The 26,694-nt window shown below is 42.7% G+C and overlaps 1 protein-coding gene across 1 annotated transcript in view; it reads left to right on the forward strand.

Moving 5' to 3' along the window:
- Positions 1–26,694, forward strand: part of NINL (ninein like) — a 1,970,063-nt gene that overhangs the window by 148,105 nt on the left and 1,795,264 nt on the right. The window contains exon 2 of the mRNA XM_044057633.1: positions 770–974. Within this exon, the coding sequence (XP_043913568.1) occupies positions 792–974 (183 nt within the window). The 5' untranslated portion in view covers positions 770–791. The remainder of the gene's footprint in view (positions 1–769; positions 975–26,694) is intronic.

Here is a 26,694-nt window from a genome sequence, read left to right on the forward strand (position 1 = left end):
ATGTGGGAAAGCCAGGATGGGGGAAAACAAGGGGACACTGAAGATGTGCGGGGGGGGGGGGGTAGCAGTGGGGTGGCACTGTGAATCCTTTTGCCTAGGGCACCACTTCACATAAAGCCGGCCCATCATTCTAAGGAAAGGGGCTAAGAGGCTGTGGTGTGGCGTCATTGTAACTAAATGTGTGTCACTGCAAATGTCCCCCTGTGAGATGGGACAAATTACTGTGGTGCACAGGTCTGTCATTATGTATGAAAAAGTTGACTGCAGTTCATTTCATATGTACTACAGACAAAGCTTTGTAACACGAAGTAAAAGGTTGCATAAACAGGATGATGCTGACAAGGTGATACTTAAGATGTTAAGTGTCTGGAGGGGGGCCCCAACTTGATACTTGCTGATGGCTCCCAATATGCTAGCTCTGGTCCTGTGTACATTAGGTCCATCAAATTGTACATGATTGTCAGGGTCGTTTGGAGTTGGAAGAAGGAGGCATAAGGGACCTGAGATGGAAGAGGACAAAGATGGTTCTGTATTACTGTTGTTCCAGAATAGTTTCACACCTGTTCTTCAACTTGTTAAAATATTGTGTTATTGAGAACATGAGAAGTGCTTTGCTTGAGTACATATTCATGAGGTGAAACCGCCAAGAATGTGCAAGCTATAGTAGGAAAGCAATCCTGGGGGTGAGTACAGTAGAGAATGTTGAGATAGTAAGTTGATAGATTTTTGTGTAATGCCTGTGCATCTCTCTCCTTTTCGCTCTCTTTAGGTAAAGTACAATGTAATATGGGATGGACAAGGTGGAAGACAACCAGTATGTTGCCCAGCTTAAGGGGGTCTTTGACACATGTGACACAACAGGAACTGGATATCTGGATAAAGAAGAGCTGACAGAGCTTTGTCATAAACTCCACCTCGATGCACAGTTACCTGTTCTCCTTGACACATTGCTTGGAGCAGACCATTATGCTAGGGTGAGTTCAGCAGTTAACATAACAGGCATGCAGGATATTTATGGTTACCTAGGTATATCTCTTTAAGATTGGTTGCCTTATTTGGTTACACATTGATTTATCTACTGCTACTTAACTTTTAATGTGATTGTCTCCTTTCATTCATGTCTGATTCCTTGTGTTATGATGTGGGATATTGCCAGCTATGACAGAAGAAGTAGGGCATTGGATATGTAACATATGGCAGCACAGCTAGCTGGAATTTAAAAACTGTATGTCATTTGCATATCAAACTAATTTGTACAGATGATCGTGTTGACAATGTATTTGTAAATCTGCTTGTGTTAAAAATGTACTAACATTGTGCCCTGCCATATGGAAAAGGAAATGTACATGTAGTATTGTAATTGTTTAAATGTATATGTTTTAACAGAGGATACTGGATGAGAAGTGATTAATCTCAATCCACCTAAATTTGAAAATAGTTTGAAATTAAATTGCCTGGCTTAGGCCATAAATATTGCATGTTAAAGTTTTCAATGCAGCCAGACACAAAGTCTGTACTAGGAATCTTTCTGTATTGTTTTTGGGATGAACTAATTGCTACTCTGGAAGGGTGGAGGTTTGAAATTGTTTTATGACTTCCAGGAGCTGCAGCAGATCTTAGCAAGGTGTGTGTGTGTGTGTGTTATTGACACGTGCCAAATCCTGACAGTTTCTAGCCGGGGGAGTAGCATGGGAACCAGAAGTCAGATGAGCTGATTTTTGTGATGTCATTTGTATTCCATCACTAAAAAAAATGATATTTTAATAATAGATGAGACTGAAGTCTCATGGCACTCTGTTTTTGTAACCTGATAAAAAAGACTGTCTCACCTACTTCATCTTACCTTGCTCTAGTGAGTAACCAGGGAAAGTAATTCTTTACATCAGTCAGGAAAATATATTAGTTTAAGTATTGTTTTCTTCTGCAACTGTGTGAACCTGTCCAGATGTGTTATTTTTAATATTTACTGTGATTGAAACTTTGGTGTTTATTGTAAATAGATATTTAGTATTTTCATGTTCTTTTATTATTAAATATATTTAAACTGTTCATTGTGGTTGATCCTTTAGAGAATATTTTAAACTTTGAGAGGACTTGTATCTATTTGGTGACACTGTAGCCACTCCTGGAAGCCTTACTGGATTGGCCAAACACTATTATTTTTATTAATAATTTCTCTCAGCATCAGTGGGTACCCTTTTAAGAGCCTTAAAGGAGCTATACGTGGGTACCCTTGTAAGAGCCTTAGAGGAGCTGACTCTGGGGGTGTCTCATGGCACTTGTCACTACCTTATAGTCTGGGAATCTGTTGCAGCCTTTCCCAGGTGTGTGTGTGTGTGTGTGTGTGTGTGTGTGTGTGTGTGTGTGTGTGTGTGTGTGTGTGTGTGTGTGTGTGTGACAGCTTACATCTACTTGGAGCAGGGACACGAAGCACTGGTTTCACAGAGAGGGTGCGGGAGGACTTGGCTTGGACACTTGGCTGAGTACTCAACCCTACAGCTGTGCCATTGGGGAGTCATATTGGGGATCTGGACCCTGGACTGAGTTCCCTTTGTTGGAAACTGTGCTTGATGCAGAGAGCTGCATCTGGAAATACTGAGTGTATACATTTTTGTTCCAGGTGAATGTCCCTCTCCAGTGCCAGTGGCAAGGATTCAGGCTGCTTGATTACTGGACATCACACCTTTTATACCTGAAGGTTTTTAATATATTTTTTTTTGTTAAATTTTCATGACAACCATAAACAATGGTCCTGTTCTTATCACTTCACTGACTTTTAGGACTTGTGCCACAGATGTTAAGCTTGCTCAATAAGAAAAAACTGTTCAAAGTTGCTAAGAACCCCCCCCTTCATATTATAAATCACACTTTGCCAGACTAGGAATCCATCAAAAGGAAATGACCAAGGTTATTTTTGATGTTTTGGTGGTATTGCTATAAATCTGCTTTTTTGGTATGCAAGTATTTCTCAGTTAATTCTTTTATTCTTTAGTTGCAGTATTTTTTTTAATGTTCTGCATTTAGATCTCTGTTGCAATATTCTTAACACCCGGAACTTCGCTCGCAAGGAATACATCTTCCCCAGGTGTAGACCAATATACTGGTGTAACAAGTACATATTTTTGTACTATTTTCAGAACCGTCTTGACATGTTTGCAAAGATCCATCAGCTTTGCAGCATTTTTTTCCATACTGCTGGTTAGGGTCTCTAAAGTTTGGATAAATACCCCATTGTGGATTTTTTTGTCCTTTTATTGTACACTTATTAGGTTTTACTGTTGTAGCTATGTTAAGAAAGAGGAAGTGCTATACTGGTAGATAGAGACAGTATCTTGAGTACCCTGCTAGTTCATTTTTTCCTGAGTGGTGCAATGTTGTTAATCCCTGTCAAGTCTGTCATGGATAAAAGCTTAAGAAGTCACCTTGTTATCTTGTGCTATTATCTTGCGAACAAGAGGTTGCTGCTGTTGGTACCCTCCATTTTAAATGATGTGAAGAGAAGAGGTGCTGAAATAAGCAGATGATTTAGATTGGGCATCTGTTTCCTCTTTTAGGTCAGAGGTAGCAGAACTCTGTGAAGCACTTTTGCAGACCTTGCACAATCAGTTGGCATCCCCAGCTCCTCTAGCTTTGCCTATTTGGAGGTTATAGTGACCAGGGATAAAGGTATGACCATTGCTGTTGACTCTTCTTCTGTCTCCAACTATCAGCCGTAGGAAAACATTTTCCCTCAAAGCTAGAGTCAGTATAAGAGAAGATCTGATGTTATCAGTTTTCATTCTGTCCTCATCTATTGGATTTGGATCCAAACCTCTGATCCAACTCGACCGTTACTAAAGCTCATGGTAACCAAAAGCTGTAACTCTTCTTCCTTACCCATAATGCACCAACCCCTGACGTACTCCAGATCTCGTTTGCCACTTTCAGGGAAAAGACATGGTCAGCCTTAGCTCTCTAGTTTTGATTGTACTTTAAGCAGATAATTGTTTTTTTCTACAAAAATCTTTAGATTTCTCATACTTATCCATTACCCTCATACGTTAGTGTACTGCTTTACCATTGTTGGTAGTTTTTTACTTCTGCTTTTACATGCTTGTGTATCTTTAATTACTGTTGTTAGTAATATTTTTCTTCCTGAATTTCTCTTTCCAAGAAAAAAAAAATGTTCTTCTTTTATTGTTTGTTTGTTTGTTAGTATGGCTGAGAAGGGTCCTTCAGCTTTAAAACAATTTTGAAGTGTGGCCACAAGTTTCCTATCTCAGATACACATACACTCTGTGTTTGAGGCTCCAAGCGCCAACACATCTGGGAGCTTGATTGAAGATCTGAGGAGGTTGGGTCCATCAATCCTGTCAGAGCAAAAAACACAGTCTTCACAACCTCGAAGGCAGACCGCCCTGGAGAAGGAGATTTCAGCACCAAGAAGGCAGGCTTCTCGACCTCTTGTCTCCTCCTACCCTGAAAGCAATCTTCTTGAGGAGGAAGATGGAGCTGAGCTGTCCAGTCTCAAAGCAGTAATGCAAAGAGATGGCAAACAAGACCTTAAGAGTCAACCCCAGTGCCTCAGATCTGACGAGGAAGCTTTGGCTCAGAGAGTCTTTCTTCCAGATCAGAAGATACCGGAGCCAGGCACTCATAGTTAGCGTCGGATCCGAAGATAAGGTCATCTCTGTATCCAAGCCAGATGGATCCAGAAAACTCAGATACAGGGACTCTGAAGTAACCAAAGGGATCAGAGAAAGAGTCCGGTGAGGTGATGCTGTGGTCGAAAGACAGGCCTCATGACCTGAAGTGGTAGGAGCCAGTAACATACCCATCTGGAACTGTAACGAGAGGAACTTCTTCAGTCAAACTCCTGGATGAATGAGACAAGGCCAGGGAAGGTGACTTTGAATGGTGCCTTCCCCTAAAGAGGGAAGGGATGCTGGGGAATATTGGGTCCTTAACAAAATAGGATACAGAACGGTCGTATCCAAGGACGCAAGATCCAGTAACCTTTTTTTCTTCACATCCAAGGGGAAAGAAGTTTGATACCTCCTCAAATCCAATTTAAACCTCTTCCTAGAAGGCTCAGACGATGGAGTCGAAGTGGAGGGAATCTAAGACTTCAACTCTTTAGAATTTAGTTTGGGGGATTTAGTCTCATTGATAGCTTCATTGAAAGATGAAGGCAGCAAGCCTTTCAGAATCAACTTCTTGTCCTGAAGTGCTCTGGAATTAAAATTGACAAATAGGGCAGTCCTCTTGCCGGTGCTGTGGACCTATTCTCCACAAGAGTAGGTTACTGTGGATACGGGCTTCAAGGGTGATTGGTCCCCACAATCATCTCTAGAAGACATCTCATTTGGAGACATACTTGAGATCCTGAAACAGAGAGGTTGTTGGACCCCCAGCAACCCTTCACTAGAGGAGTCAGTATTTCTGGAGGCCTTTGGAGCTGGCCCATCTACCTCTTGGGTTTCTCCACCCTTCAACAAATGTATTGCTTTGGTCTCTCAGTGGGCATGGAAGAAACTTGACTCCTTGAGCCAGTACCGAAGAGGCCAGAATGCAAAGATTCTTTTTAGTCCCAAAGAAAACAGGAGACTGGAAACTGATTTTGGATCTCAGCAATTTGAACAAGTCAGTTTGACAAGTTTTGAATGGTCACAATTCAGTCCAGTCCATTCTCCCCTTCCTGGGCAAGGACGACTGGATGTGCTCGATAGACCTTCAGGATGCGTAGTAGTATACTATCAATTAAGGCTGAACAGACAGTGTAGAAGGTACTTGCACTTCTGGCTGGGAGCCAGTCATTACCAGTTCAGAGCACTGCCCTTTGGCCCTACCACTGCCCCCAGGGGGTTTACCAAATACATGACAGTGGTGACAGCTCACTTGAGACTGCAAGGATTCCAAGTGTTTCCATATCTGGATGAGTAGCAGATGCGTAGTTGAGATGATAATGAGCCAATCGGGTACTTCAGATTTGTTTTTGTCTGGGGATTACCATAAATTGACAAGTCTCACCTACAGCCAACTTAAACTTTTAAATCCATAGTAGCAGTTTTCAGCACATCCATGATGGCTTCTCTTCCTCTCTCAAGAGTACAGACTATAAGATTCCAAGTCAAGGGAATAATTTGCGGTACCCATGTTTCAGCCCAGTTGATCTTTCAGATCTTGGAGTGAATACCAGCTGCCATAATCTTAGTTCCTCTAGCAAGATTTCATAGGAGAATTGTCCAATGGATGCTAGCAACAGAATGATCCATACTTTACCAGCACATGTTAACACAAATCGGACTCAATCAGGCATGCAAGAGGTACTTGTGGTGGATTTGATCAGATCACGTTCTAGCCCGTCCTTTCATTCTTCCTCAGCCCAACGCCATAGTGACCACAGAGACTTTGCAGATTGTGTGTGTGTGTGTGTGTGTGTGTGTGTGTGGGGATTTTCTAGAAAAACAGTCCAAGGCACTTGGTCCTCTGAAGAGGCCATCTTGCATATCATTGTCCTATGAGAGCAGTGCTTTTAGCATTGTAGGCCTTCTAGGATGCTCTCCCTGCAGGGACAATTGTGATTCATACAGACAATATGTCAGTAGTTTGGTACTTTGACAAACAAGGAGGGACCATATCATGCCCCCTTGTGTGTTGAGAATCACTCTTAGTGTGGCAGTAGGTGAGCTCATCCAACCGCTGTCTCATAGTGACACACATTCTGCGAAAATCCAGTGTGATAGACAAATTGAGCAAGTTCTTTCTTCTACCTCACTAGTGGTCTTTCAACAGGAGAGTGGCAGAAATAATTTTCTGCCTATGGGGTCAGCCTTGCTGCGACCTTTTTGCTCCCCCCCCCCTCCCTAAACAAATGCAGCAGCTTCTTTCCCCTAATTTATCCTCAAGGGGAGTCACTGAGGGACACTCTACTTCACGATTGTACCCCTGGTCTACTTTATGCTTCCCCACCAATTCTTCTAATTCCTTTATTCTTGCAGAAGGCAGCCAGGTTGAAGAGCAAAGCCATCCTTTTTACACCTTACTGGCTTCTCGTCGGATGTGGTTCCCCTTCCTGTGGCCTCATCTTTGTCAGCTTTGGGTATTGGATCATATTCCAGATTTCCTGTCACAGCTGACAGATATGGTTCATCTTGATATCTCAAACCTGAAGCTAACAGTGTGGTTTCTCCAATTCCATTAATAGCCAGACAGCTGAGGCTCTCTTCCCCTGTTCGTCATATTTTTTTTTATCTGCCCATAAACCTTTAAGGAGAAAGCTTTATACAAGTAGGTGGAAAAGGTTTGTTTATTAGTGACAACAAAAGCACATTGACCCCTTTTCAGCCCCAATAAATAATATAATTGAATTTTTAGCTTCCATCTTTAATGGCATTGTAAGCTCTTCTGCTGTTAAGGTACAGTTAGCAGCTGTATCTAATTTTCATATTGTATTTGAAAATTCTTCTGTGGCCTCTTCTAAACTTTGTAAACCATTCTTGAGAGGCAAGTCTTCTCTTGAGACCCCCATATAAAGACCCTACTCCACCATGGGACTTGAACTTTGCACTGCAGGGCTTATTTCACTCCACATTTGAGCCATCAGCAAAATGTGACCTTAAATTTCTGACTTGGAAAAACTGTCTTTCTAGTGGCCATCACCTCAGCTAGAAAAGTTTCAGAATTTCAAGCCTTGTCATCGAAACATCCATACTTGATTTTTCATAAGGAAAGTTGTATTATGAACCAGTGCAACTTTCCTTCCCAAGGTGGTGTCAGAATCCAATATCAATCAGTCCATTAATTTGCCAGTATTATTTCCTAAATTTACAAAGATGAACATATATTGCATTTATCGGATGTTCACAAAACAATTACATTTGTATTTACATAAGACAAGACAAAAGAAATCAGAAAAGCAGAGCAATTATTTGTTTCTTTTGCAGATTTGAAATTGTGAAAGCCAGTGGCAAAAGTAACTGTAGTCAGATGGCTTACAGATTGTATTTTTTATCTATAACAGACTGGGTCTAACCTTACTAAAACTTGTGATGCCCGTTCAACTAGGTCCATGGCAACTTCTTCAGTCTTCCCATCCCAAGCTTCCATGGACGACACGTGCAGCTGCAACCAGGGCGAACCCTCATACCTCTATCACTCATAGATAGGATCTAGTCTCGGAGCAGAGCAGTTTTTGACAACTGTGCTCAAGAATTTTCTTCCACCCAGGGTTTTAGGTATCTGAGGACTCTGTCACAACAGTTGAGGATAGAATGAAAATTGACGCCAGATAGTTATGTACTCAGCATAACTTTCCATCTGTATTGTCCATTTTCATTCTTCCTCAGCTTCCATCCCACCAACCCTCATCCCGTATTTCAGCAACCATCTAGAAAAATGAGTCCTTGTAAGGACATCACTGTCCTTTTTGTTTGAGGTCTGTATATAGTTTTCTCTGTAGGACATGTACATTTTTATGTATGTATAGATATTTATACATGATGGTAGCGACCATTTTAGGTAAAATCGGCAAACAATATCTGGGTATGTTAGGGGTTGGTGCATCATGGGTAAGGGAGAAGTTTGAGAGTTTTTGGTTACCACAAGCTTTAGTAATGGCAGAGTCATATCCAAGTTTTGGATTTCAAACCAAACAGTTGAAGAAGAATGAAAATGGACAACACAGATGGAACGTTATGCTGAGTACATAACTTATTTGTAAATGGGGAGGGGGGGAGTCATTAGGATCTTACAGAGAATAGATTGAAGGGTATGGGACAGAGGTCTAATCCTTATCGGTACAGCCTTAGGTGGATATCCCATGAAAAAAGACAGCAGAAGCTAAAGCATATACTTCCTCATTCTACTCCTAGACCATGTTCTTCTGTGAAACCTATTCCTCCTACCTCCCAAGATTATTGGTTTGCTGTGGCTGAAGGACTTGAAGGCTGCTCAAGCTTTATAGTCAGGACAAGCTCCTCCTCCTCTCCATACCAAAAAAAGGATACTTATTTAAAGGGGGGGGGCATTCTGTTGAAATAGTCTTGGATTATGCCTCCCAGATCCCTTCCTCTGACCATTTTTATTTTATTTATTTTACATTTGTTGACCAGGCTAGTCCAACTGGATATATGTCCATTTTCAGTGGAGGCCGGGGGGAGAAAAGCTCCATATACATCAAGATGTTTACAAAGACAATGGTATTTACAAAGACATTGGTACATTACAAAGCTTGGGCATACATTACATTTCATAGGCTTTAGCATTTAAATACTTAAAATCCTAGTGCAAACAGTTGTGGATATTCGTAATAAAATATGTCTAAAGACACTATTAATTATAAAGTCACACACACAAATGTCACACAAAAATGCTAGTGTGTAACAGCAATGGATATTCATACAAAATATGTACAAGGACACTCTCTTATTCTGTAAAGTCTCACCAGAAGTCCTAGTGTAAGATGGTTATGGATAATCATTCAAAATATGTACAGGACATTAGTCCGCTGTGTAGTCGCATTAACTTTATTCTCAATAGAGAAGACGCAAGATTATACTCCTAAGAAGATGGGTGTCTAGGGAAGGGTTTGGTAGTTAGTCTGGGTTGACACAGGGGCATAAGCAGTGTGATTTAAGGTAGGGTTTTAGTTTGCTTTCAAATAGGTTAGCTGAGGCTAGGGAGGTTAGGTGATTAGGGAGGCTGTTCCAGGTTTTACCCACTGTATTTGGGAACAGTGTGTCACCAGCTGAATTATTGGATTTAGCTGTTTGTACTGGTAGTTTGTTAGATGAGCGTAGGGTTTTGAGGTTATTATAGTGGGTGACTAGGCTATTGAGTATTGGTGTATTTGTAGGTTGATACAGGAGCTAATGGAGTATTGTTAGTTGGTCGAAAAGTATTAGATTTGGCATTTCTATGATTCAGATTGATAGAATGATGGGTCCTATAGGAGGACCCAGCTGCAAATCTGGCAATATTGTTGTAGGAGGTAGACAGTTTACTCAGGTTGCTTTTACCTACTTTAGTATAGATAGGCGACTCATATAGGGTGGAGATAAGGTGGGGTACAGGCTATAGTGGTCTTGGCTGGTGGAGTCGGAAAGGTTTTGATCCTGTAGAGGGAACCTAATTTTTGTTCACTGTTTTTATCATGTCATTAATATGAGGCTTAGAGGTGAGGTTATTATCCATTAGTACCCCAAGTAGTTTTGTATTAAGATCAGGAGATATTATAGTTCCATTTCTAGAAAGATCAGGAGATATTATAGTTCCATTGCTAGAAGTTACAGTAAAGTTAAGTGGGGAGGCTCTACGGGTGGGGGTGAATAGTAGCATTTTTGTATTTTTAGGGTTCAAGATAAGACATCAGTGTAGAAGCCAATTTTCAACTATGCTAATGGTTTTTTTGGGTTAGGGACTGAAGTTCTGATGAGGAAGTGGCTGAGCATATAAGTGTGGCGTTGTCTGCATATTGGATACAGGTAGCTTGAGGAATTACAGAATTGAGGTCATTTGTGAAGATGGAGAAAAGGAGAGGACCCAATATTGAGCCTTGAAGGGACACCTATGGCAACTGGGAGGTGGAAGATAAGGTATTTGCTCATAGTACAGCCTGTTATTTAAGTAGGATTGGAACCACTGTATAGCAAGAGCATCCAATGACAGGTTTTTAAGTATGTTTATGAGGAGGTGGTGGTTAACCGTCTCAAAGGCTTTTGACAAATCAATAAAGAGGGCTGAGGATAGACTGTAGTTATGATTTCTATTAATGCAGTTAGTAAAGGGTAAGAGAGCAGAGGGGTGCTGTGAAATGGTCTGAAGCCATGTTGGCAGGTGGCTAATAAATTATTTTCAAGTAGGTGGTGTAAAAGTTGCTTATGAATGCATTTCTCCATTACTTTTGCCAAAGGGGATAGTATGGCTATGGGCCTGTAGTTGGGAAAACTCTTTGGAATTACCACCTTTATGCAGGGGGTAATGTGAGAAACTTTCCAGATTGATGTAATGGTTCCTTCAGAAATAGTTCTACTAATGAGGATGGATATGGAGTAGGCTATGGCTTTTACTGCTTTTTGTAGGGATTCTGCAGGTAGTAGGTCTGCAGGAAGTGTGGTGGGTTTAAGTTTCTGAATAAGGTTACAGACAAGGGATGTGGGAACTGGTTGAAAATGAAATGGAGGGGGGCTATTAGAGATGGCAGGCCTTGAGGATGTGGAGTTAGGAGATAGTTGGTTGGCCAGGGATTGAATGGTTTCTGTGAAAATAAGTGTTAAAAGAGTTGGCTATTTGAATGGGATTGTTGTGATCAAAGCCTAAGGGAGTAGGAGTGCATGAGCAGCCTGGGTGTAGGAGGTTATTAATGCCTAACCAGAATTTTTGAGGATTATTTTGGTGTGTTTGTTGAAGCTGGCAGTAGTAGTTTCTTTTGTCAGACAATATGGCTTTTTTTGCTTAATTTCTTAGCTGTCTGAACATTAATTGTTCTGAAGAGCTTTTTGTTGACCGCAGCTGGCCCATAGTTTATTTCTTAGGAGGATTTTTTGTTTGGTTGTCTTGGTGAGCCATGGTGCTGGCTTAGTCCTGGTTCTGATTTTGGATGTTGGGGCATGGCAATCAAGAATGGCTAAGAATTTTGAATTAAAGCATTTGACTGCATCATCTAATGGGAGGTGTTTGAGGAGTGACCAGTCACAGGCACTAAGTTTTGTTTGGAAGCTATCAGGATTAAAGTTTTTGTTAGCCCTTATTGTCCTATAAATGGTTGAGTTTGGAGTTTCAGTCTTATATCTGATTAAATAGGTGAGTGCGTGGTCACTTATATCTTCAGGGAGGGTACCTGTTTTATAAGTTTGTTGGTGACTATTAGTGAGAATCTAGTCTAGGGTGCTTTCTTTGTTATAAGTTTATTGGTTCTGATAGGGGATGTGATGGTTTGAGTAAAACCATATAGGTTAGTATGAGTAGAAGGCTGCTCAGATGAACAGGAATTCCAGTTTATATTAGTCACCCAGTATTATGGGTTCTTGTGGGTATTTGGTTGAGAGCCAACTGAGGATAGCTTCTAATGTGTTAGTATTATTGCCTGGAGGAAAGTAGATACAAATTATATATATGGATTTACATTTGTTGAGCTGAATCTTGGATATAAAAATCTCCGCACTACTAGATAGTGGAGGTTTGGGGTCTAGTAAGGTAACTTGTAATCCATTTTTATATAGTATAGCTACTCCTCCACCCTTCTTAGCATTACAGTCAAGTCTCAGGATATCATAGCCAGGGGGAGTAACTACACTGTCTTGTATTGATGGCTTGAGCCATGTTTCAGTGAGACAGAGGAAGTCAAAAGAATGTACATCTATAAGGGCATGCAGATGAGCAACTTTATTATTTATGCTACGAATATTAAGATGAGCCATCAGAAGAGAGTTGTGGGGCCTAGTAGTCAGATATGTGTTAGTAGGAGTTGTTGTATCAGGCTTTGTAGTTGAGCTAGAGGTTGGACCAGGGTTTGGGAGTATGTCACCATCTAAAAGGGAGTGTACCAGTATTCTCAGGGTGAGTTGTAAAAGTTTCCAAATTAGGTTCTGGGATCTCCTGGCTTTTGGGCTATAATAAGTGATGTGAGTAAGTCTATGAAACTTGGCTGATGAATACTTTGGTGAACAAGATGTGTTAAAGGGACTATGGGGAAGGTATAGTTGGTATAGTTGTTTCCTTATATAGGTTGTGAGATCTGAGATTTATGGTGTTCATAGAAAGTAAGTAGATATGGTATAGTTAGAATATTGAGTAGTGAGAATAAAAGTAAGGGTTTGTGGTATGTTAGGGCAGTTAAAGGAGGCATTGTAGATTAAATTCAGTTGAGGTTGATATACAGGGATAACTACAGATAGAATAATAAGGTGGTGAGTGGCAGGAAGTGAGTATTGGCTCTTGAAGGGGAAGGAGTTTGTAATTGGTGGTAGTGTAAGGGGGGTGTGGTAAGGGGTGTATAAATGTTGGACTGCCGGGGGTGGGATTTGGGGGTAGTGTAGGGGAGCAGAGTGAGCCCGCAGGTTGAGCCACAGGAGTGAACACTAGGAGAACAATCAGTAGAGCTGAGTGCTAAGGTAAGTTTAGGTGGGGAGAGGTAGATGATTAAAAACCTAGGTAGTGGGAAGAATATGTAGAGTGGCTAGGCAGTGAAGAATATAAAATAATAGAAGGCTATAGCGGGACTACAACTAAACAAGTAGGGAAGGATATAAATTAACAGAGGTTAAAAGAGGGGAAGGGAGGCTAGGTTTGGGAACTGATCGGTTTTAGCTGCTGGCTGTTCTGGCTAGAGTAAATTTACAAACCCTGCAGTATTACACACCATTATGTCTACAAACAGTGGGTCTTCTGACCATGAGTCAGAAGTGGAAGATGCTCTTTGTTCTGACTCTCCAGATGAGAACTTTTCTTGTGGTATGATTATTTCTAAGATTAAATAATTTTTAAGTGGGAAGGGAAAAGAAGTGTTTGATATGAACTTCTCCATATGGATGTTCCTAAACCTGTGGGCATCTGTGGTGATGTCCTTCATGGATGCATCTGCAGTCATAACAACTGGGTTGTCCTGTCGTCAGGCAGCCCTTCAATCGGCCGGATTCCAAAGTCCGGGTCCGGCTTCGGCTGATGTCGCACTTCACCCGACGTCATCTCTGTTGGTCTTCGGGTATAAAGGCATCAGCCGACGCCATTTTCCTCAGTCTTTCTTGCCGCGTGGCGCCCGAAGCAGAAGCTGTTCGCAAGTGCCGGTCGGTCGGATCCAGAGAAGCACCCTCCAAGAGGAAAAAACGCTGAGAGAAGGGAGCCACTTTTGAGATTTTAAGTATTTTTTCTCTGTTTATTTGCTAAGTTTTTCTGCATAGCTGCCTAGCTTGAGCATTTTCTGGCTTGTTAAACTTGATTTCTGTATTAGTAGCTGTATTTAGAGCACAACCAAAAGCTGTTTGCTGAATTTCCTGTTTGCACTTAATTTTAAATCGTTTTTTTCTTAAAACTTGCATATTTTCTGTCCTTGACCTAGCACTCTTGTGTGGGGTCATTTACTGCACTGTTATAACTTGATATTACTTGTGAACCTCTGCTATCTCTGTAAAAAACAAAAACAAAAAAATCTTGCTTTTTCCCAGTTTTCTGAGAGTTAAAAAGTTCAGTTACAGGCTTGCTGTTCCTGAACTGTTTGATAGTTTCTGTGAGGCCACTTTTGCTTGAGCTGAAGGAGGGTCTCTGTGTTTATCAGTGGCAGTGACTAACATTGGGCAGCTTCCTGCCCCGGAGAGGTGGTTACTGACTTGAAACTGTAGTTTTATTGGCCACTAGGGTCATTTCCATAACTCCTTCATCTTCCTCTCTTAAAACATAGTTGCCTCGTGGTTTGAGCGTCTTTTCAGGCTTGTTGGCTGTTGGTGAAGCACCCTCCAAGAGGAAAAAACGCTGAGAGAAGAAGGAGCCACTTTTGAGATTTTAAGTATTTTTCTCTGTTTATTTGCTAAGTTTTTCTGCATAGCTGCCTAGCTTGAGCATTTTCTGGCTTGTTAAACTTGATTTCTGTATTAGTAGCTGTATTTAGAGCACAACCAAAAGCTGTTTGCTGAATTTCCTGTTTGCACTTAATTTTAAATCGTTTTTCTTAAAACTTGCATATTTTCTGTCCTTGACCTAGCACTCTTGTGTGGGGTCATTTACTGCACTGTTATAACTTGATATTACTTGTGAACCTCTGCTATCTCTGTAAAAAACAAAACAAAAAAAAATCTTGCTTTTTTCCCAGTTTTCTGAGAGTTAAAAAAGTTCAGTTACAGGCTTGCTGTTCCTGAACTGTTTGAAAGTTTCTGTGAGGCCATTTTTGCTTGGGCTGAAGGAGGGTCTCTGTGTTTATCAGTGGCAGTGACTAACATTGAGCAGCTTCCCTGCCCCCCGGAGAGGTGGTTACTGACTTGAAACTGTAGTTTTATTGGCCACTAGGGGTCATTTCCATAACTCCTTCATTTGTCCTCAGAGGAGTGGTTTAGGGCAGTGACTTGTGGTTTGTTGGCCAATTTGGGTCATTTCCTGTCTTTTCCAGCCCCCTGCTATAAAGCACGCTTTAGCGCGATTTAGCCCGATTTAGCCCGGAGTTGCCACTGTTGCACACTAGGGCAGCTTTGGTTAAGCAGGTTTAAACTATTCGGGCTACCTAAAGTCCACTTTTCAAATTTTCCCTTAAAACTACCTTCCTCGAACTATACTACTGATCTAATCAGCGTATCCTATAATTAAAAAGATCATCTCTACTTGACTCCAAGTAGACTATTCTCTATCAGTTAAACGTAGCACTTGCTCCTACAGTACTTATTACCTTGATACGGCACTCTTGTCATAGATAGTACCCCAAAAAGGCAACCCCCCATTTCTCGGTCACCCACGTCCCCGAATCTTTTTAAAGTTTTTTGTCTATTCCTTCTAGCATGTCGAGGGATCAGTTGCTAGTGTCCTCTCCTGCTCAGCTGGTGAACCTGGGAATATTGAGGCAATGTTACAATTGCCTCATGTACACAGACAACCCTCTCCTCCTCCCACAAAACACAAATACATGCGAGAGATGCAACTATACGGCCAAACTGGAGGCTGAGCTCTCTCAACATAGGACTGGCAAGACCAGTCAGGAGGAGAAGGTTACCACACACACTATAGACCCAGTCTCACATATTACCATTACAACCTCAATTCATACACATAAACACACAAAGACATACTCGGAGGCTCTGATCAAAAATCTACCAAAACAGCAGAGGCCACCAAAGCAGACACCCAAACAACCACCACTTCAGAACACAACACCTGCAACACATAGACCTCACAGTCAGAGTGTCAAACAGTCACAGCCCTTAAGGCCAAACACAATGCCAGACACACTAGTCATTGGTGACTCCATAGTCAGACACACTGACGCCCCGCCACCAGACTGAGTAAGGAGAAGGTCACAGTAAGCTGCCTGTCGGGCGCTAGAATCCGCCACATAACGCAAGCACTCAGGTCTCTCAACAGCAGGTACAAATATGATTCAGTCATTGTCCACACTGGTGTAAACGACCTGAGACGTACCTCCTTGGACTACATGAAAAGAGACATTGAGGAGCTCTCTGATTATGTAGCCCAGACAGGTATGACCCTGACCTTGAGCAGTATCCTACCTTCACCAAGAATGATGCCACAATACAGAGATAAGATGATCAGCTTTAACAATTGGCTTAAACACTGGTGTCATTCAAAGGGGATCCAGTGTCTGTCTGCCTGGGATGACATGCTGGACAAACCATGCTGCTTCGCAAGGGACGGCTTGCACCTGTCACCCCTGGGATTCCGGATATTGGCAAAGGCTCTTGCCACCCCATAGTGCCTTTTTAGGCAAGGCTCAAATTCTAAACCTACCACCCTAGAACACAAAAAGGAAAAAACTAAGGGTAATGCTGCTCAATGCCAGAAGTCTAAATCTCAAAATGCACGCACTCGAGGCCCTTCTCAGTATGGAGAACATCGATGTCTGTGCTGTGACAGAAACCTGGTTCAAGGCTCCTGAGAGCACCCCAGCGCTATCAGGTTTTACCTCATATCATGCGTTCCGCCCCAAAATCTGGACAATACCAAGAAAGGAGGGGGTATCCATATTCATCAAGGACACCCACACCTCAAGACTGGTGGCAACGCACGATGCATCGGAGACCATCCAGGTGCAATTAACCATAGGCAAGACTGCTCTGCAAATTGTAGCATGTTACAGGCCACCCTCACAAACTCAGGAACCTCACATGGCCTTCCTGAAAACACTAGAGGGATAAATGTATCACCAAACACCATCATACTAGGTGACTTCAATTACCCTAATATAGACTGGGAACACTACTCAAGCCCAAACACCCTAGCCCAAAAGTTCCTGGAATTCATAAACTCAAATGCCATGGAACAACTAGTCACCATCCCCACAAGAGGAGATAACATACTTGATCTCATCATCACGAACATGGGAGCACAATGTTCAACACCGGAGGTGTACCCCTCACTGGTGAGATCAGACCACAAACTAATCTCGCTGGAGGTCCTCATCCCACCCCCACCTGAAATAAAAAGACCACAGTAAAGAACTTCTCAAAGCCGACTTCACACTTCTAAAGACTAGTGTGGTCTCCTTTAAGGCCCCGAGCCGCGGAAAACAGTACTCAAGCCGCTGAATCACTTACAAATGCCTTCTACCAGCACCTGCAGGACTGCATGGATAAGGCAATCCCAAGCAAAACAAAGACTCTTTGTACCAAAGGCAAGCGTCCAGTCTGGTGGACCCCAGCCATAAACAAACTCTACAACAAAAGGAGGAAGCTACTACAAGTTAGAGCAAAATCCTTAAAAGGTAAGACACCCTTGATCACTATAAGTAAAAAACTTAGAGCTCTCATAAAATCATCCAAAGCAAATTTCGAGAGAAAAATAGCTAAAGACTCAAAAGACAATCATAAGGCCTTCTTTAGCTATGTTAGAAACCTGGGAGGAAACTCCCAGATATGCTCAGAGCTAGTTCAAAATGATGTGAAGATTACTGATCCTACAGACATTGCCAACATACTGGCTGACAGGTTCAGTGCAAACTTCTCCCCCCCCAAAAGGAGAGATATCTATACCAAACGATTGCAGCCCCCAAACATCTCCAGCGCCCAAGTGAGAACTGCTCTCTCCAAAGCAAAAACACAGCATCCATGGGACCTGATGGTGTCCCCGGCTGTGTGCTCCATGAACTCAATGAGGAATTAAACCCACAGCTAGGACAGCTGTTTAATCAAAGTCTTACCTCTGGATACGCACTCCAGGAGTGGCGCACTGCAACTGTGGTACCACTTCACAAAGGCGGTGCCTCCACCGACCCTGGAAATTACCGCCCATTAGCTTGACAAGCCTTATCTGCAAAGCCATGGAGAGGATCATAATGGACCTCATAAATAAAGACATAGGGAATTTGCAGACTTTGGATCCAACCCAGTTTGGCTTTGTCAAAGGCAGATCATGCCTTTTAAACTTGGTTGACTTTTTGAAACAGTCACCAAAGCCATTGATGAGGGAAAGGCAGTCCATACAGCCTACCTCGATCTGGCTAAGGCCTTCGATACAATACCCCATTCGGTATCATTGAAAAACTCATCAGCTTAAATGTCAACCCATACATCACAAGATGGGTTGCAAACTGGCTGAGTGACAGAACCCACAGGGTCAGAGCTGCTGGCGCCATGTCAGACTCAAAGCCTGTCACAAGTGGTGTCCCACAGGGCTCAGTCCTGGGCCCACTCTTGTTTGGCATCTACTTTTCCAAGTACAAGCAAACACAGGAGGGTTATGGCTGACAGTTTGCAGATGACTGCAAACTGGGCCATAGTAGAAAACACATCTGACACAGATATCCTTCAGAAGGGTCTCACAGAAACGGATAACTGGTGCCAGAGCCACGGCCTAAAGTTAAATGCCAAAAATGCATAGTCATACCCTTCGGGAAAAACAAGGTTACCCCTAGCTACCAAATAGGTGGCAATCCACTGAGCACAGAAGAAGTTATCAGGGACCTGGGGACCCAGGTTGATAGTAGTCTGTCATTCGACACCCATGTAGCTAAAGTAGTTAGGAAGACCTTCTACATTGCCCACCTTATCATGAAGGGATTCTCATCTAGATCAAGGGAGGTCATAGTCTCCCTTTACTCATCACTCATCAGACCAATGATTGAGTACAATGCCCCATTCGGAATGTATCTGACCCGACACTTGCAGCAGCTGGAGAGGCCACAAAAGTTCCTCACCAAAAGGATAAAGGGTCTCAAAAATCTGTCCTATGCTGCCCGACTGAAAGAACTCCAGCTCTATTCAGTCGCCACCGCTTGCTCAGAGGTGACCTTTGCCTAACATACAAGGCCATGTCAAACCCAGATTTGATGAATATGCTTCACCTCAAAAATCTAGATCCATCAGAGCCACAAGGGCGGGAGACTTAAACCTTGACACGGCTATTAATAGGACGTGCTGGAGGGATAGATTCATCACCCAAAGACTCCCTATGCTGTGGAACAAAATCCCGGTACATGTGAGGCAGAGCACCTCGCTGGCCTTGTTCAAGAGAAATCTTGACCAATGGATGGGAGATCGCAGATATACCCCAGGGATTACCTCAGTGTCACTGCTCGACAGAGGCACAGCAAAATAATGGGTATAGTTCCCCATACTAAAGGGGTGGCGTAAGCCACAAAACGATGGGCTAGGCTTGTAAATGCCCTCGGGCAGATAGCCTAGTATGAACCTATGAACCTATGAACTTCTACCGAATACTACTTCGAAGACTTCTAAAGCTAAGTACCCCGTTGGGGACTCTTTCTTGCCTCAGCCGATGTCAGAAAAAGTTAATAATTGTTTAACCTGTGGGAAACAAATACCTCATAAAGATTTCCACTCTTACTGTCTGCCTTGTTTAGGCCCAGCCCACGACGTAGCAGCCTGTTCGGCCTGTGCTTCATTCAACCGACGTACGCTTAGGCGTCGGTCGGAGTTTGCTGAACAGTTTTTCGGTTCTGTTTTTGCGTATATTATGCCGCCGGATCCTCTGACTACCCAAACTGCTAAAAGCAAAGATAAAGACCGACACTGGTCCGCGGTTTCGGCCGAAACCATGGTTAAGCAAATCATGAGTGTCTCGGTTTCGGCCGAAACCGAGAAAGCTGATCAAAATACAGCAGAATCAATCACTACCACTGAGGCCCCTGCTACTTCTCTTGAATCGGCCTCAGAAATTTTATCCACTACGGTGGTTGCCACTGACTTATCAGACACCATTCCCTTGGATGTCTCTACCCCAGCACGTGGTGCTGCTAGGCCTCCAGCAGCCATGTCCATTAAGGCCTTTGCCAGGGCCAAAGCAGCCAAAACTACTAAAACAGTGCCTGCTAAACCCCCTACAACCAGGCCCTCTTCTAGTTCACAAATGCTTACTCTGGCAGAAGATTTAATTTCATTGATTAGGGGATCTCAATCCCACCCAGACAGGGCCTCTCAGCCCCCAGAGAAGAGACCTAGGGCAGAGCCCCCCGAGCCTGTGTCCTCTGATGATTCTGCCGATGAATCAGACATAACAGACCAGCCAGAGGCTCCTTTCTCAAATTTTGAAGACTCAGATGCTGAAGAATCCATCCCAGCTGCCTCCCCACCAGAAGAATTCTCCTTTGGGGAAACCTTACATGCCATGCGAGAGCAGTTCCAATGGCAGCAGCAGGATTTCTCAGACTCCAGAAAAAGACTTAGAACCTTTCTGCACCTTCCACAGCACAGGCCCTTAGCTATACCTCCTGTGCTCTCTGTGGTGGATGATGCCTTCAATGATGTCTGCTCTGCACCAGACTCTTTACCTCCAGCCCCTGCCAAACCAGACAGATTTTACAGGGTTCCAGACTCCCATCACCACCTTTACAAGGCCCCACTTGCAGACCCCGAAACTATATCCCAGGGCCCCAAGGCAGTAGCCGCGACCACAGCTAAAAACCCTATTCCTTCTGAAATGGAAGCCAGGTCATTAGACAGATGGGGCAAAAAGGTCTACACTTCAGCTACTCTCTCAGCTAGAGCTTTAAACTGTCAGTTTCACATGATACAATACCAAGAGTTTATGCTTGATCAGTTAACAAAAAAGCTATCCTCTGATGAATCAATTGATAAGGAATATGTATTAGAAATGGTAAATAACATACAACAGGTTAGTAACCATTCCTTAAAATGTGGCTATGATGCACTGGAGGCTTCATTTAGATCAGCCATGACTGGCACAGTGATAAGAAGGCATGCATGGCTAAAGGAACAAGCTTTACCGGATCATGTTAAAGCTAAGTTATTAGATGCTCCTATGGATAAGACCAGCTTGTTTGGTACACCTGCCCAGCAGGTAATGAAGAAAATGGAAGAAAAGGCAAAATCTGTTCAAACAGTTAAAGATTTCTTGCAGGTCCAACCCCCAAGGTTTAGCAGGAACTGGCCTGCCAAAAATTGGTCCTTTCCTGACTCCACAAGATCCCAAAGGGGCAGGAATAGACATTCCAGGGGCAGAAACCAATCCAGAGGAGGTGCCTACAGAGGACGACAGTGGCAAGGTAACAACAGAGGCACAGACACAACCACTGCCACTACAACAACACAACAACAGTGACTTAACTCTAAATCCGCCTACCAGGGAACAAATAGCAGCTCCATTAGGCGGCAAATTAACCTTATTTTCAAAGAACTGGCACTATATCACAAAAGACAAGTGGATTTTACAAACCATAGATCAAGGTTACCGGTTCCACTTCCATACTCTACCAGTCAAAAGAGGAATGCCAAATCTACCTCCAAATCAAAAAACAGAGGCTCTACTACAGATAATGCAGTTAGCAAACATGAGAGCTGTGGAAAGAGTGCCGACAACAGAAGAAGGAAAGGGATTCTACTCCAGACTATTCCTAGTTCCAAGAAAGGAAAAAAGTTGGAGACCTATACTCGACCTGTCCACCTTAAATACATACATCATTGTCCCAAAATTCAAAATGCTGACCCTACAGCAACTTCTTCCCATGCTGGGCAAGGAGTGTTGGCTGGTAACTCTAGATCTCAAGGAGGCATACCTGCACATCCCCATTCGACCAATCTGCAGAAGATACCTCAGATTTCTTGCAGGATCAGAGCATTATCAATTCTCAGCATTGCCCTTTGGCTTATCTACTGCGCCCAGAGTATTCACAAAATGCCTGGCATCAGTAATCGCCCACTGCAGACTACAGGGAATTCAAATTTACCCATACCTGGACGACTGCCTGCTACAAGGGGACAACAAAAGCAAGCTGACAACAGATTTACAAAGGGTCATTTACTTGCTACAAGCACTGGGATACACAGTCAATTTACAAAAATCAAGGCTGATACCATCCCAAACAAGGACATTTTTGGGCTGAATTGGACACAGTAAAACAAATGGCATTCCTAACTGCAGAAAAACAAAAGAACTCCTCTTTACTTCTTGGCACTAACAAAACAGAACAAGTTAACAGCAAGAAAAGTACTGCAGGCCTTGGGCTTCATGGCATCATGCATAATCTTGGTCCCACTTGCCAGACTACATATGAGAAAACTACAGTGGTACCTAAAGAATTTATGGTCCCAACACAGGCACAGCCTAGAAACAGAAATTCCACTAATTCCATGCTTAAAACAGGAGTTCCTATGGTGGGCTCAAGCATGCCAGTCAAACCCAGGGCTACCTTTTCGCAGATGTCAAGCAAGCCAGACCATCACAACAGACGCTTCAGACCTAGGATGGGGGCCCACATGCTGGACAAATGCGTGCAAGGATTGTGGACGCAGGATCAACTTCACCTGCACATCAACCTAAAAGAAATGCTGGCAGTAAAACTGGCAATCCAAAACTTCAGACCATTTCTCAAAGAGGGACAGTTGATGATAAGGACAGACAACACCACAGTCATGTGGTACATCAACAAACAGGGAGGCACTCATTCATACTGCCTATTCAGAATGACTTTGGAACTGTGGAACCTGGCACTCAGCTACAACATCCAGTTACAGGCAATATTTGTACCGGGAAAAGAAAATACTCTAGCAGACATATTGAGCAGAACCACATCGGATGCCCACGAATGGATGCTACACCCGGACATCTTCAAGACCATCTCAAAGAAATGGGGAATGCCTCAGATAGATCTATTTGCTTCCCTCTCAATCACCAACTCAAAAGTTCTGCACAAGGACATTCCACCCACTAGCATGGAAAGTGGATTCGCTCTCCTTCAGCTGGAAAGGCCTAACAGCATATGCATTCCCACCTCTTCCCTTGATACACAAAGTATTACTAAAAATCAAGGAAGAACGTCCAAGGATAATCCTAATAGCTCCAAACTGGCCAAGACAACACTGGTACCCACTGCTGAGGAGCATGTCTCAGAACAATATGTGGCCAATACCGCTGATGCCTTTGATGTTAACTCAGAACAACTACAGCATCATGCATCCAAACCTAAAAACGTTGCAACTGACTGCATGGAACATCACATAGCAGCAGCTAATCCAGAACTGTCCCAAAGAGTTAAAGACATTATTCTTGAAGCCCGCAGACCTTCAACAAGAAGGAACTATGCAGGAAAATGGAAAAGGTTTGTCATTTGGAGTACTGAAAGAGGAAAAGATGTGTCAAACATAGATATGCCTAACATTCTGGAGTATCTGGCAGAACTTCTACATTCAGGCCTGTCCTACTCCTCCATCAAGATACATGCATCAGCTATATCAGCAGAATACAGCTTTGATCCACCTGTTTTTTCACACCCATTACTCAGGCAGTTCCTCAGAGGAATCAAGAATGTAAAACCTCCAAGGAAACCACCCTTGCCAGCTTGGGACTTGAACTTTGTGCTAGAAAAGTTGACACTATCACCCTTTGAACCAGCAGCAACAGCAGACCTACAGCATCTATCGTGGAAAACGGCCTTCCTACTGGCAATAACCTCAGCCAGGAGGGTTTCTGAACTCCAGGCCCTAATGGCAGTACAACCCTTCCTGATCTTCCATCAAGATAGAGTGTCCATGAGGACTAATCCTACATTTATGCCTAAGGTGGTATCCAGAGTGTCTTTAAACCAGGCAATCCACCTACCTACCTTCTTTCCAAACCCACAAAACAGAGGGGAAAGAATACTGCATACCTTGGATGTACATAGACAGCTATGCTACTACTTGGACAGAACAAAAAGTTGCAGAAAAACTGACCAGCTTTTTGTAGCCTATGCAACAGGAAGGGAAGGAAAAGCTATTTCCAAACAGACAATCTCTAAATGGATAGGAAATTGCATACGATTCTGTTACTCCTTCCATGGAAAACCAATTCCACAGAACATAAGACCTCATTCTACAAGGGCAACAGCCACTACCACAGCCTTCTTACGAGGAGTGGCAACCAAAGACATTATTGAGGCGGCTACTTGGACCTCCGTGCATACATTTGCCAAGCATTATAATTTGCCTCTATATTCCAGATCCCGAGCAGGGTTTGCCACTGCTGTACTGCAAGGGATCCTAAACACACCATAATCTAGTTTTTCCTCCTCCCCTAGTTGGCTATGGTATTCTACCCAGTTGTTATGACTGCAGATGCATCCATGAAGGACATAGTACAGTTTTGTACCTACCATAAATGTAGATGTCCGAACTGGATAGCATCTGCAGTCAGGATTACCCTCCCTCCTTCCCCTCTGTGGTACTCCTAGGGTGTTTACCCTCCTAATAGCTAGCTGGTGGGGGGAGTCTTTTATGGTGTATTTGTTTGTATATATGTACTTACCTGCTTATTTTTGGGTTTACCACTATCTTTTTGGAAACATTGGCATTTATCCAAATTTTAGCCTTCAAGACGGCTACTGGCATCTGGGGCAAGAAACACTGAGGAAAATGGCGTCGGCTGATGCCTTTATACCCGAAGACCAACAGAGATGACGTCGGGTGAAGTGCGACATCAGCCGAAGCCGGACCCGGACTTTGGAATCCGGCCGACTGAAGGGCTGCCTGACGACAGGACAACCCAGTTGTTATGACTGCAGATGCTATCCAGTTCGGACATCTACATTTATGGTAGGTACAAAACTGTACTTTTGGAGCCTTAGGCTATGCCTTCATAGCAATTTCACTTAACCCAGATTCTCAGATTCTCAACATCCAGCACCCAAAAGGCCTGATAGATTTTACAGGGTACAGGAATGTAAAAAATACCTTTCTAAAAATCCAAATACTGACCCTCTTGTTACTTATATGGTCTTTGGGAAGAGAGCTATATTTAGTCATTGCTCCTGATTCTCTACCAAGGGATAACAAGAGCAGAGCCGTTATTTGTGTAACTCTGTGTTTTAGGTCTGTAAGCTGTTAAACACGTTTGATTAAATTCCTTTTAAATATGTTAAACAATATAGGTCAAAGATTTCTGAAATGCTAACCAGAATGCATGATCAGAACTTCAAGAAATACTTAATTCTGCTTCTCAAGTTACTAAACAGTCCATAAAATGCAGATATGTCACTGATGCAACATCTAGAGGAGCTGTCACAGCCTTTGTCATTCATAGCATGCTGTAAGGCTCCAGCCTCTACCAGAGGATGTAAAGGCTTGGCTTCTGAATGCTTTTCTAGATAAAGATTTGTATTTTGGGGTGACATGGCTGAAGTCTACAAGAAAATGGGAGAGAAAAAGTGGTGCAGGGCTAAAACAACTCTTTTTAGTTCTGTGGTATCGGATATGACCGAGATTAACTTGCAGAACCAGGTCTTTTTAGGAAGTAATGTAAATCAAATCAAAACAAACAAAAAAAGTCAAAAGCCAGTTTAAGAACAAGTGGCAAGAGGACTGTAAGCCCAAGGACAGTGGATTTCGGGGCACCAGCAAGATAGCTCAACCCTGACTATGGCTCTCCTTTCTCTTTCCCACACTGTTCAACCCCCCCACACACACACACACACACACACGCAAACACATGCACACATCTTCTTTCAGAATTTCTGGCAGACTTGATTGGTGTTTGTCATTATCGAAAGCAGCCAGTTCAGATTCCTGGGCTTTAAGCATAAGGAGATGAGGTTGCAGGGTTCAGGTGAATTCCAAATCGACCTTCTCAAGCATTCTTCTGGTAACTAGGGATCTGGAACATTTTATTACTTTTGATATTTTAAACTTTTTCCATTTTATCAGTGATGTGAAAAATATTCTAATACAGCAAAATGCTGTATGTATTATTCAGTGCATTTTGGGGCTTGGTCAAGACTGGATAGAATTTATGCTACAAGACAGGATGAATACCTTCTAAAAGATATGATGACACTCCCAAGAAGTTTATCAAATCATGACATGGTAGATGGGAGTTAGCAGCCCCAAGAGTATACTGGGGAAAGGAGGCAGTCGAGCTTTTGGACAGGTAAAGTAAAAAATACTTGAAAAAAGAGATGCATCAGATTGTAGAAGTGAAAACCAAGAAAGTTGAGGCAGAAAAAGGAGTAAGGGAAGAATGGGAAGCTTTCAGAAAGGAATTGAAAGGGGAAATGTAAAGGGAGAGAGAGGATGGAGTGGAGGGACATTAAAAACATTAAAAAAAACTGACAAGTGACTTTCAGGGGAACAAGGATGATACATGAGAGAGAAGGAGAGAAAGGAGCAGATGAAACTGGAATGAATATTTGGAAAACTCCACTAATAGGAAACCAGCAATACTTTGGATACAGTATTTTGAGAGAGCACCGAAACTACAAAAAATACTGGCAGGAAAGCTTGAGACGAGAGAAGGTCAAAAGAAGTATAGTTAAAGTGAGGTGCCTATTAATTGGTAGGATGTATAAGAAGCCTAGGGTGAATACAAGAATATTTTGTAAATAGCATAAAATGTCATGTGCACTGTTGGGAGAATTTTAGTAAGGCTAGAGATAGAAGGGTAGCAGAAGAAGGCAAAAACTGACTAAGCCAATAACAATACTGGAGATGGTAAGGTAATTGGGAAAACAGTGTAAATGGAACTGATGAGTTTCTCGTATAATTTTGCAACAAAAGCAAATAAAAAGGCACTAAAGGCCCACAGTGGTGCTGAAGAAAAAACATAAAGAAAGAAACT

Source organism: Protopterus annectens, chromosome 1.part2, assembly GCF_019279795.1.
Source record: "Protopterus annectens isolate FY-2018-M chromosome 1.part2, PAN1.0, whole genome shotgun sequence".
Taxonomy (NCBI): Eukaryota; Metazoa; Chordata; order Ceratodontiformes; family Protopteridae; genus Protopterus; species Protopterus annectens.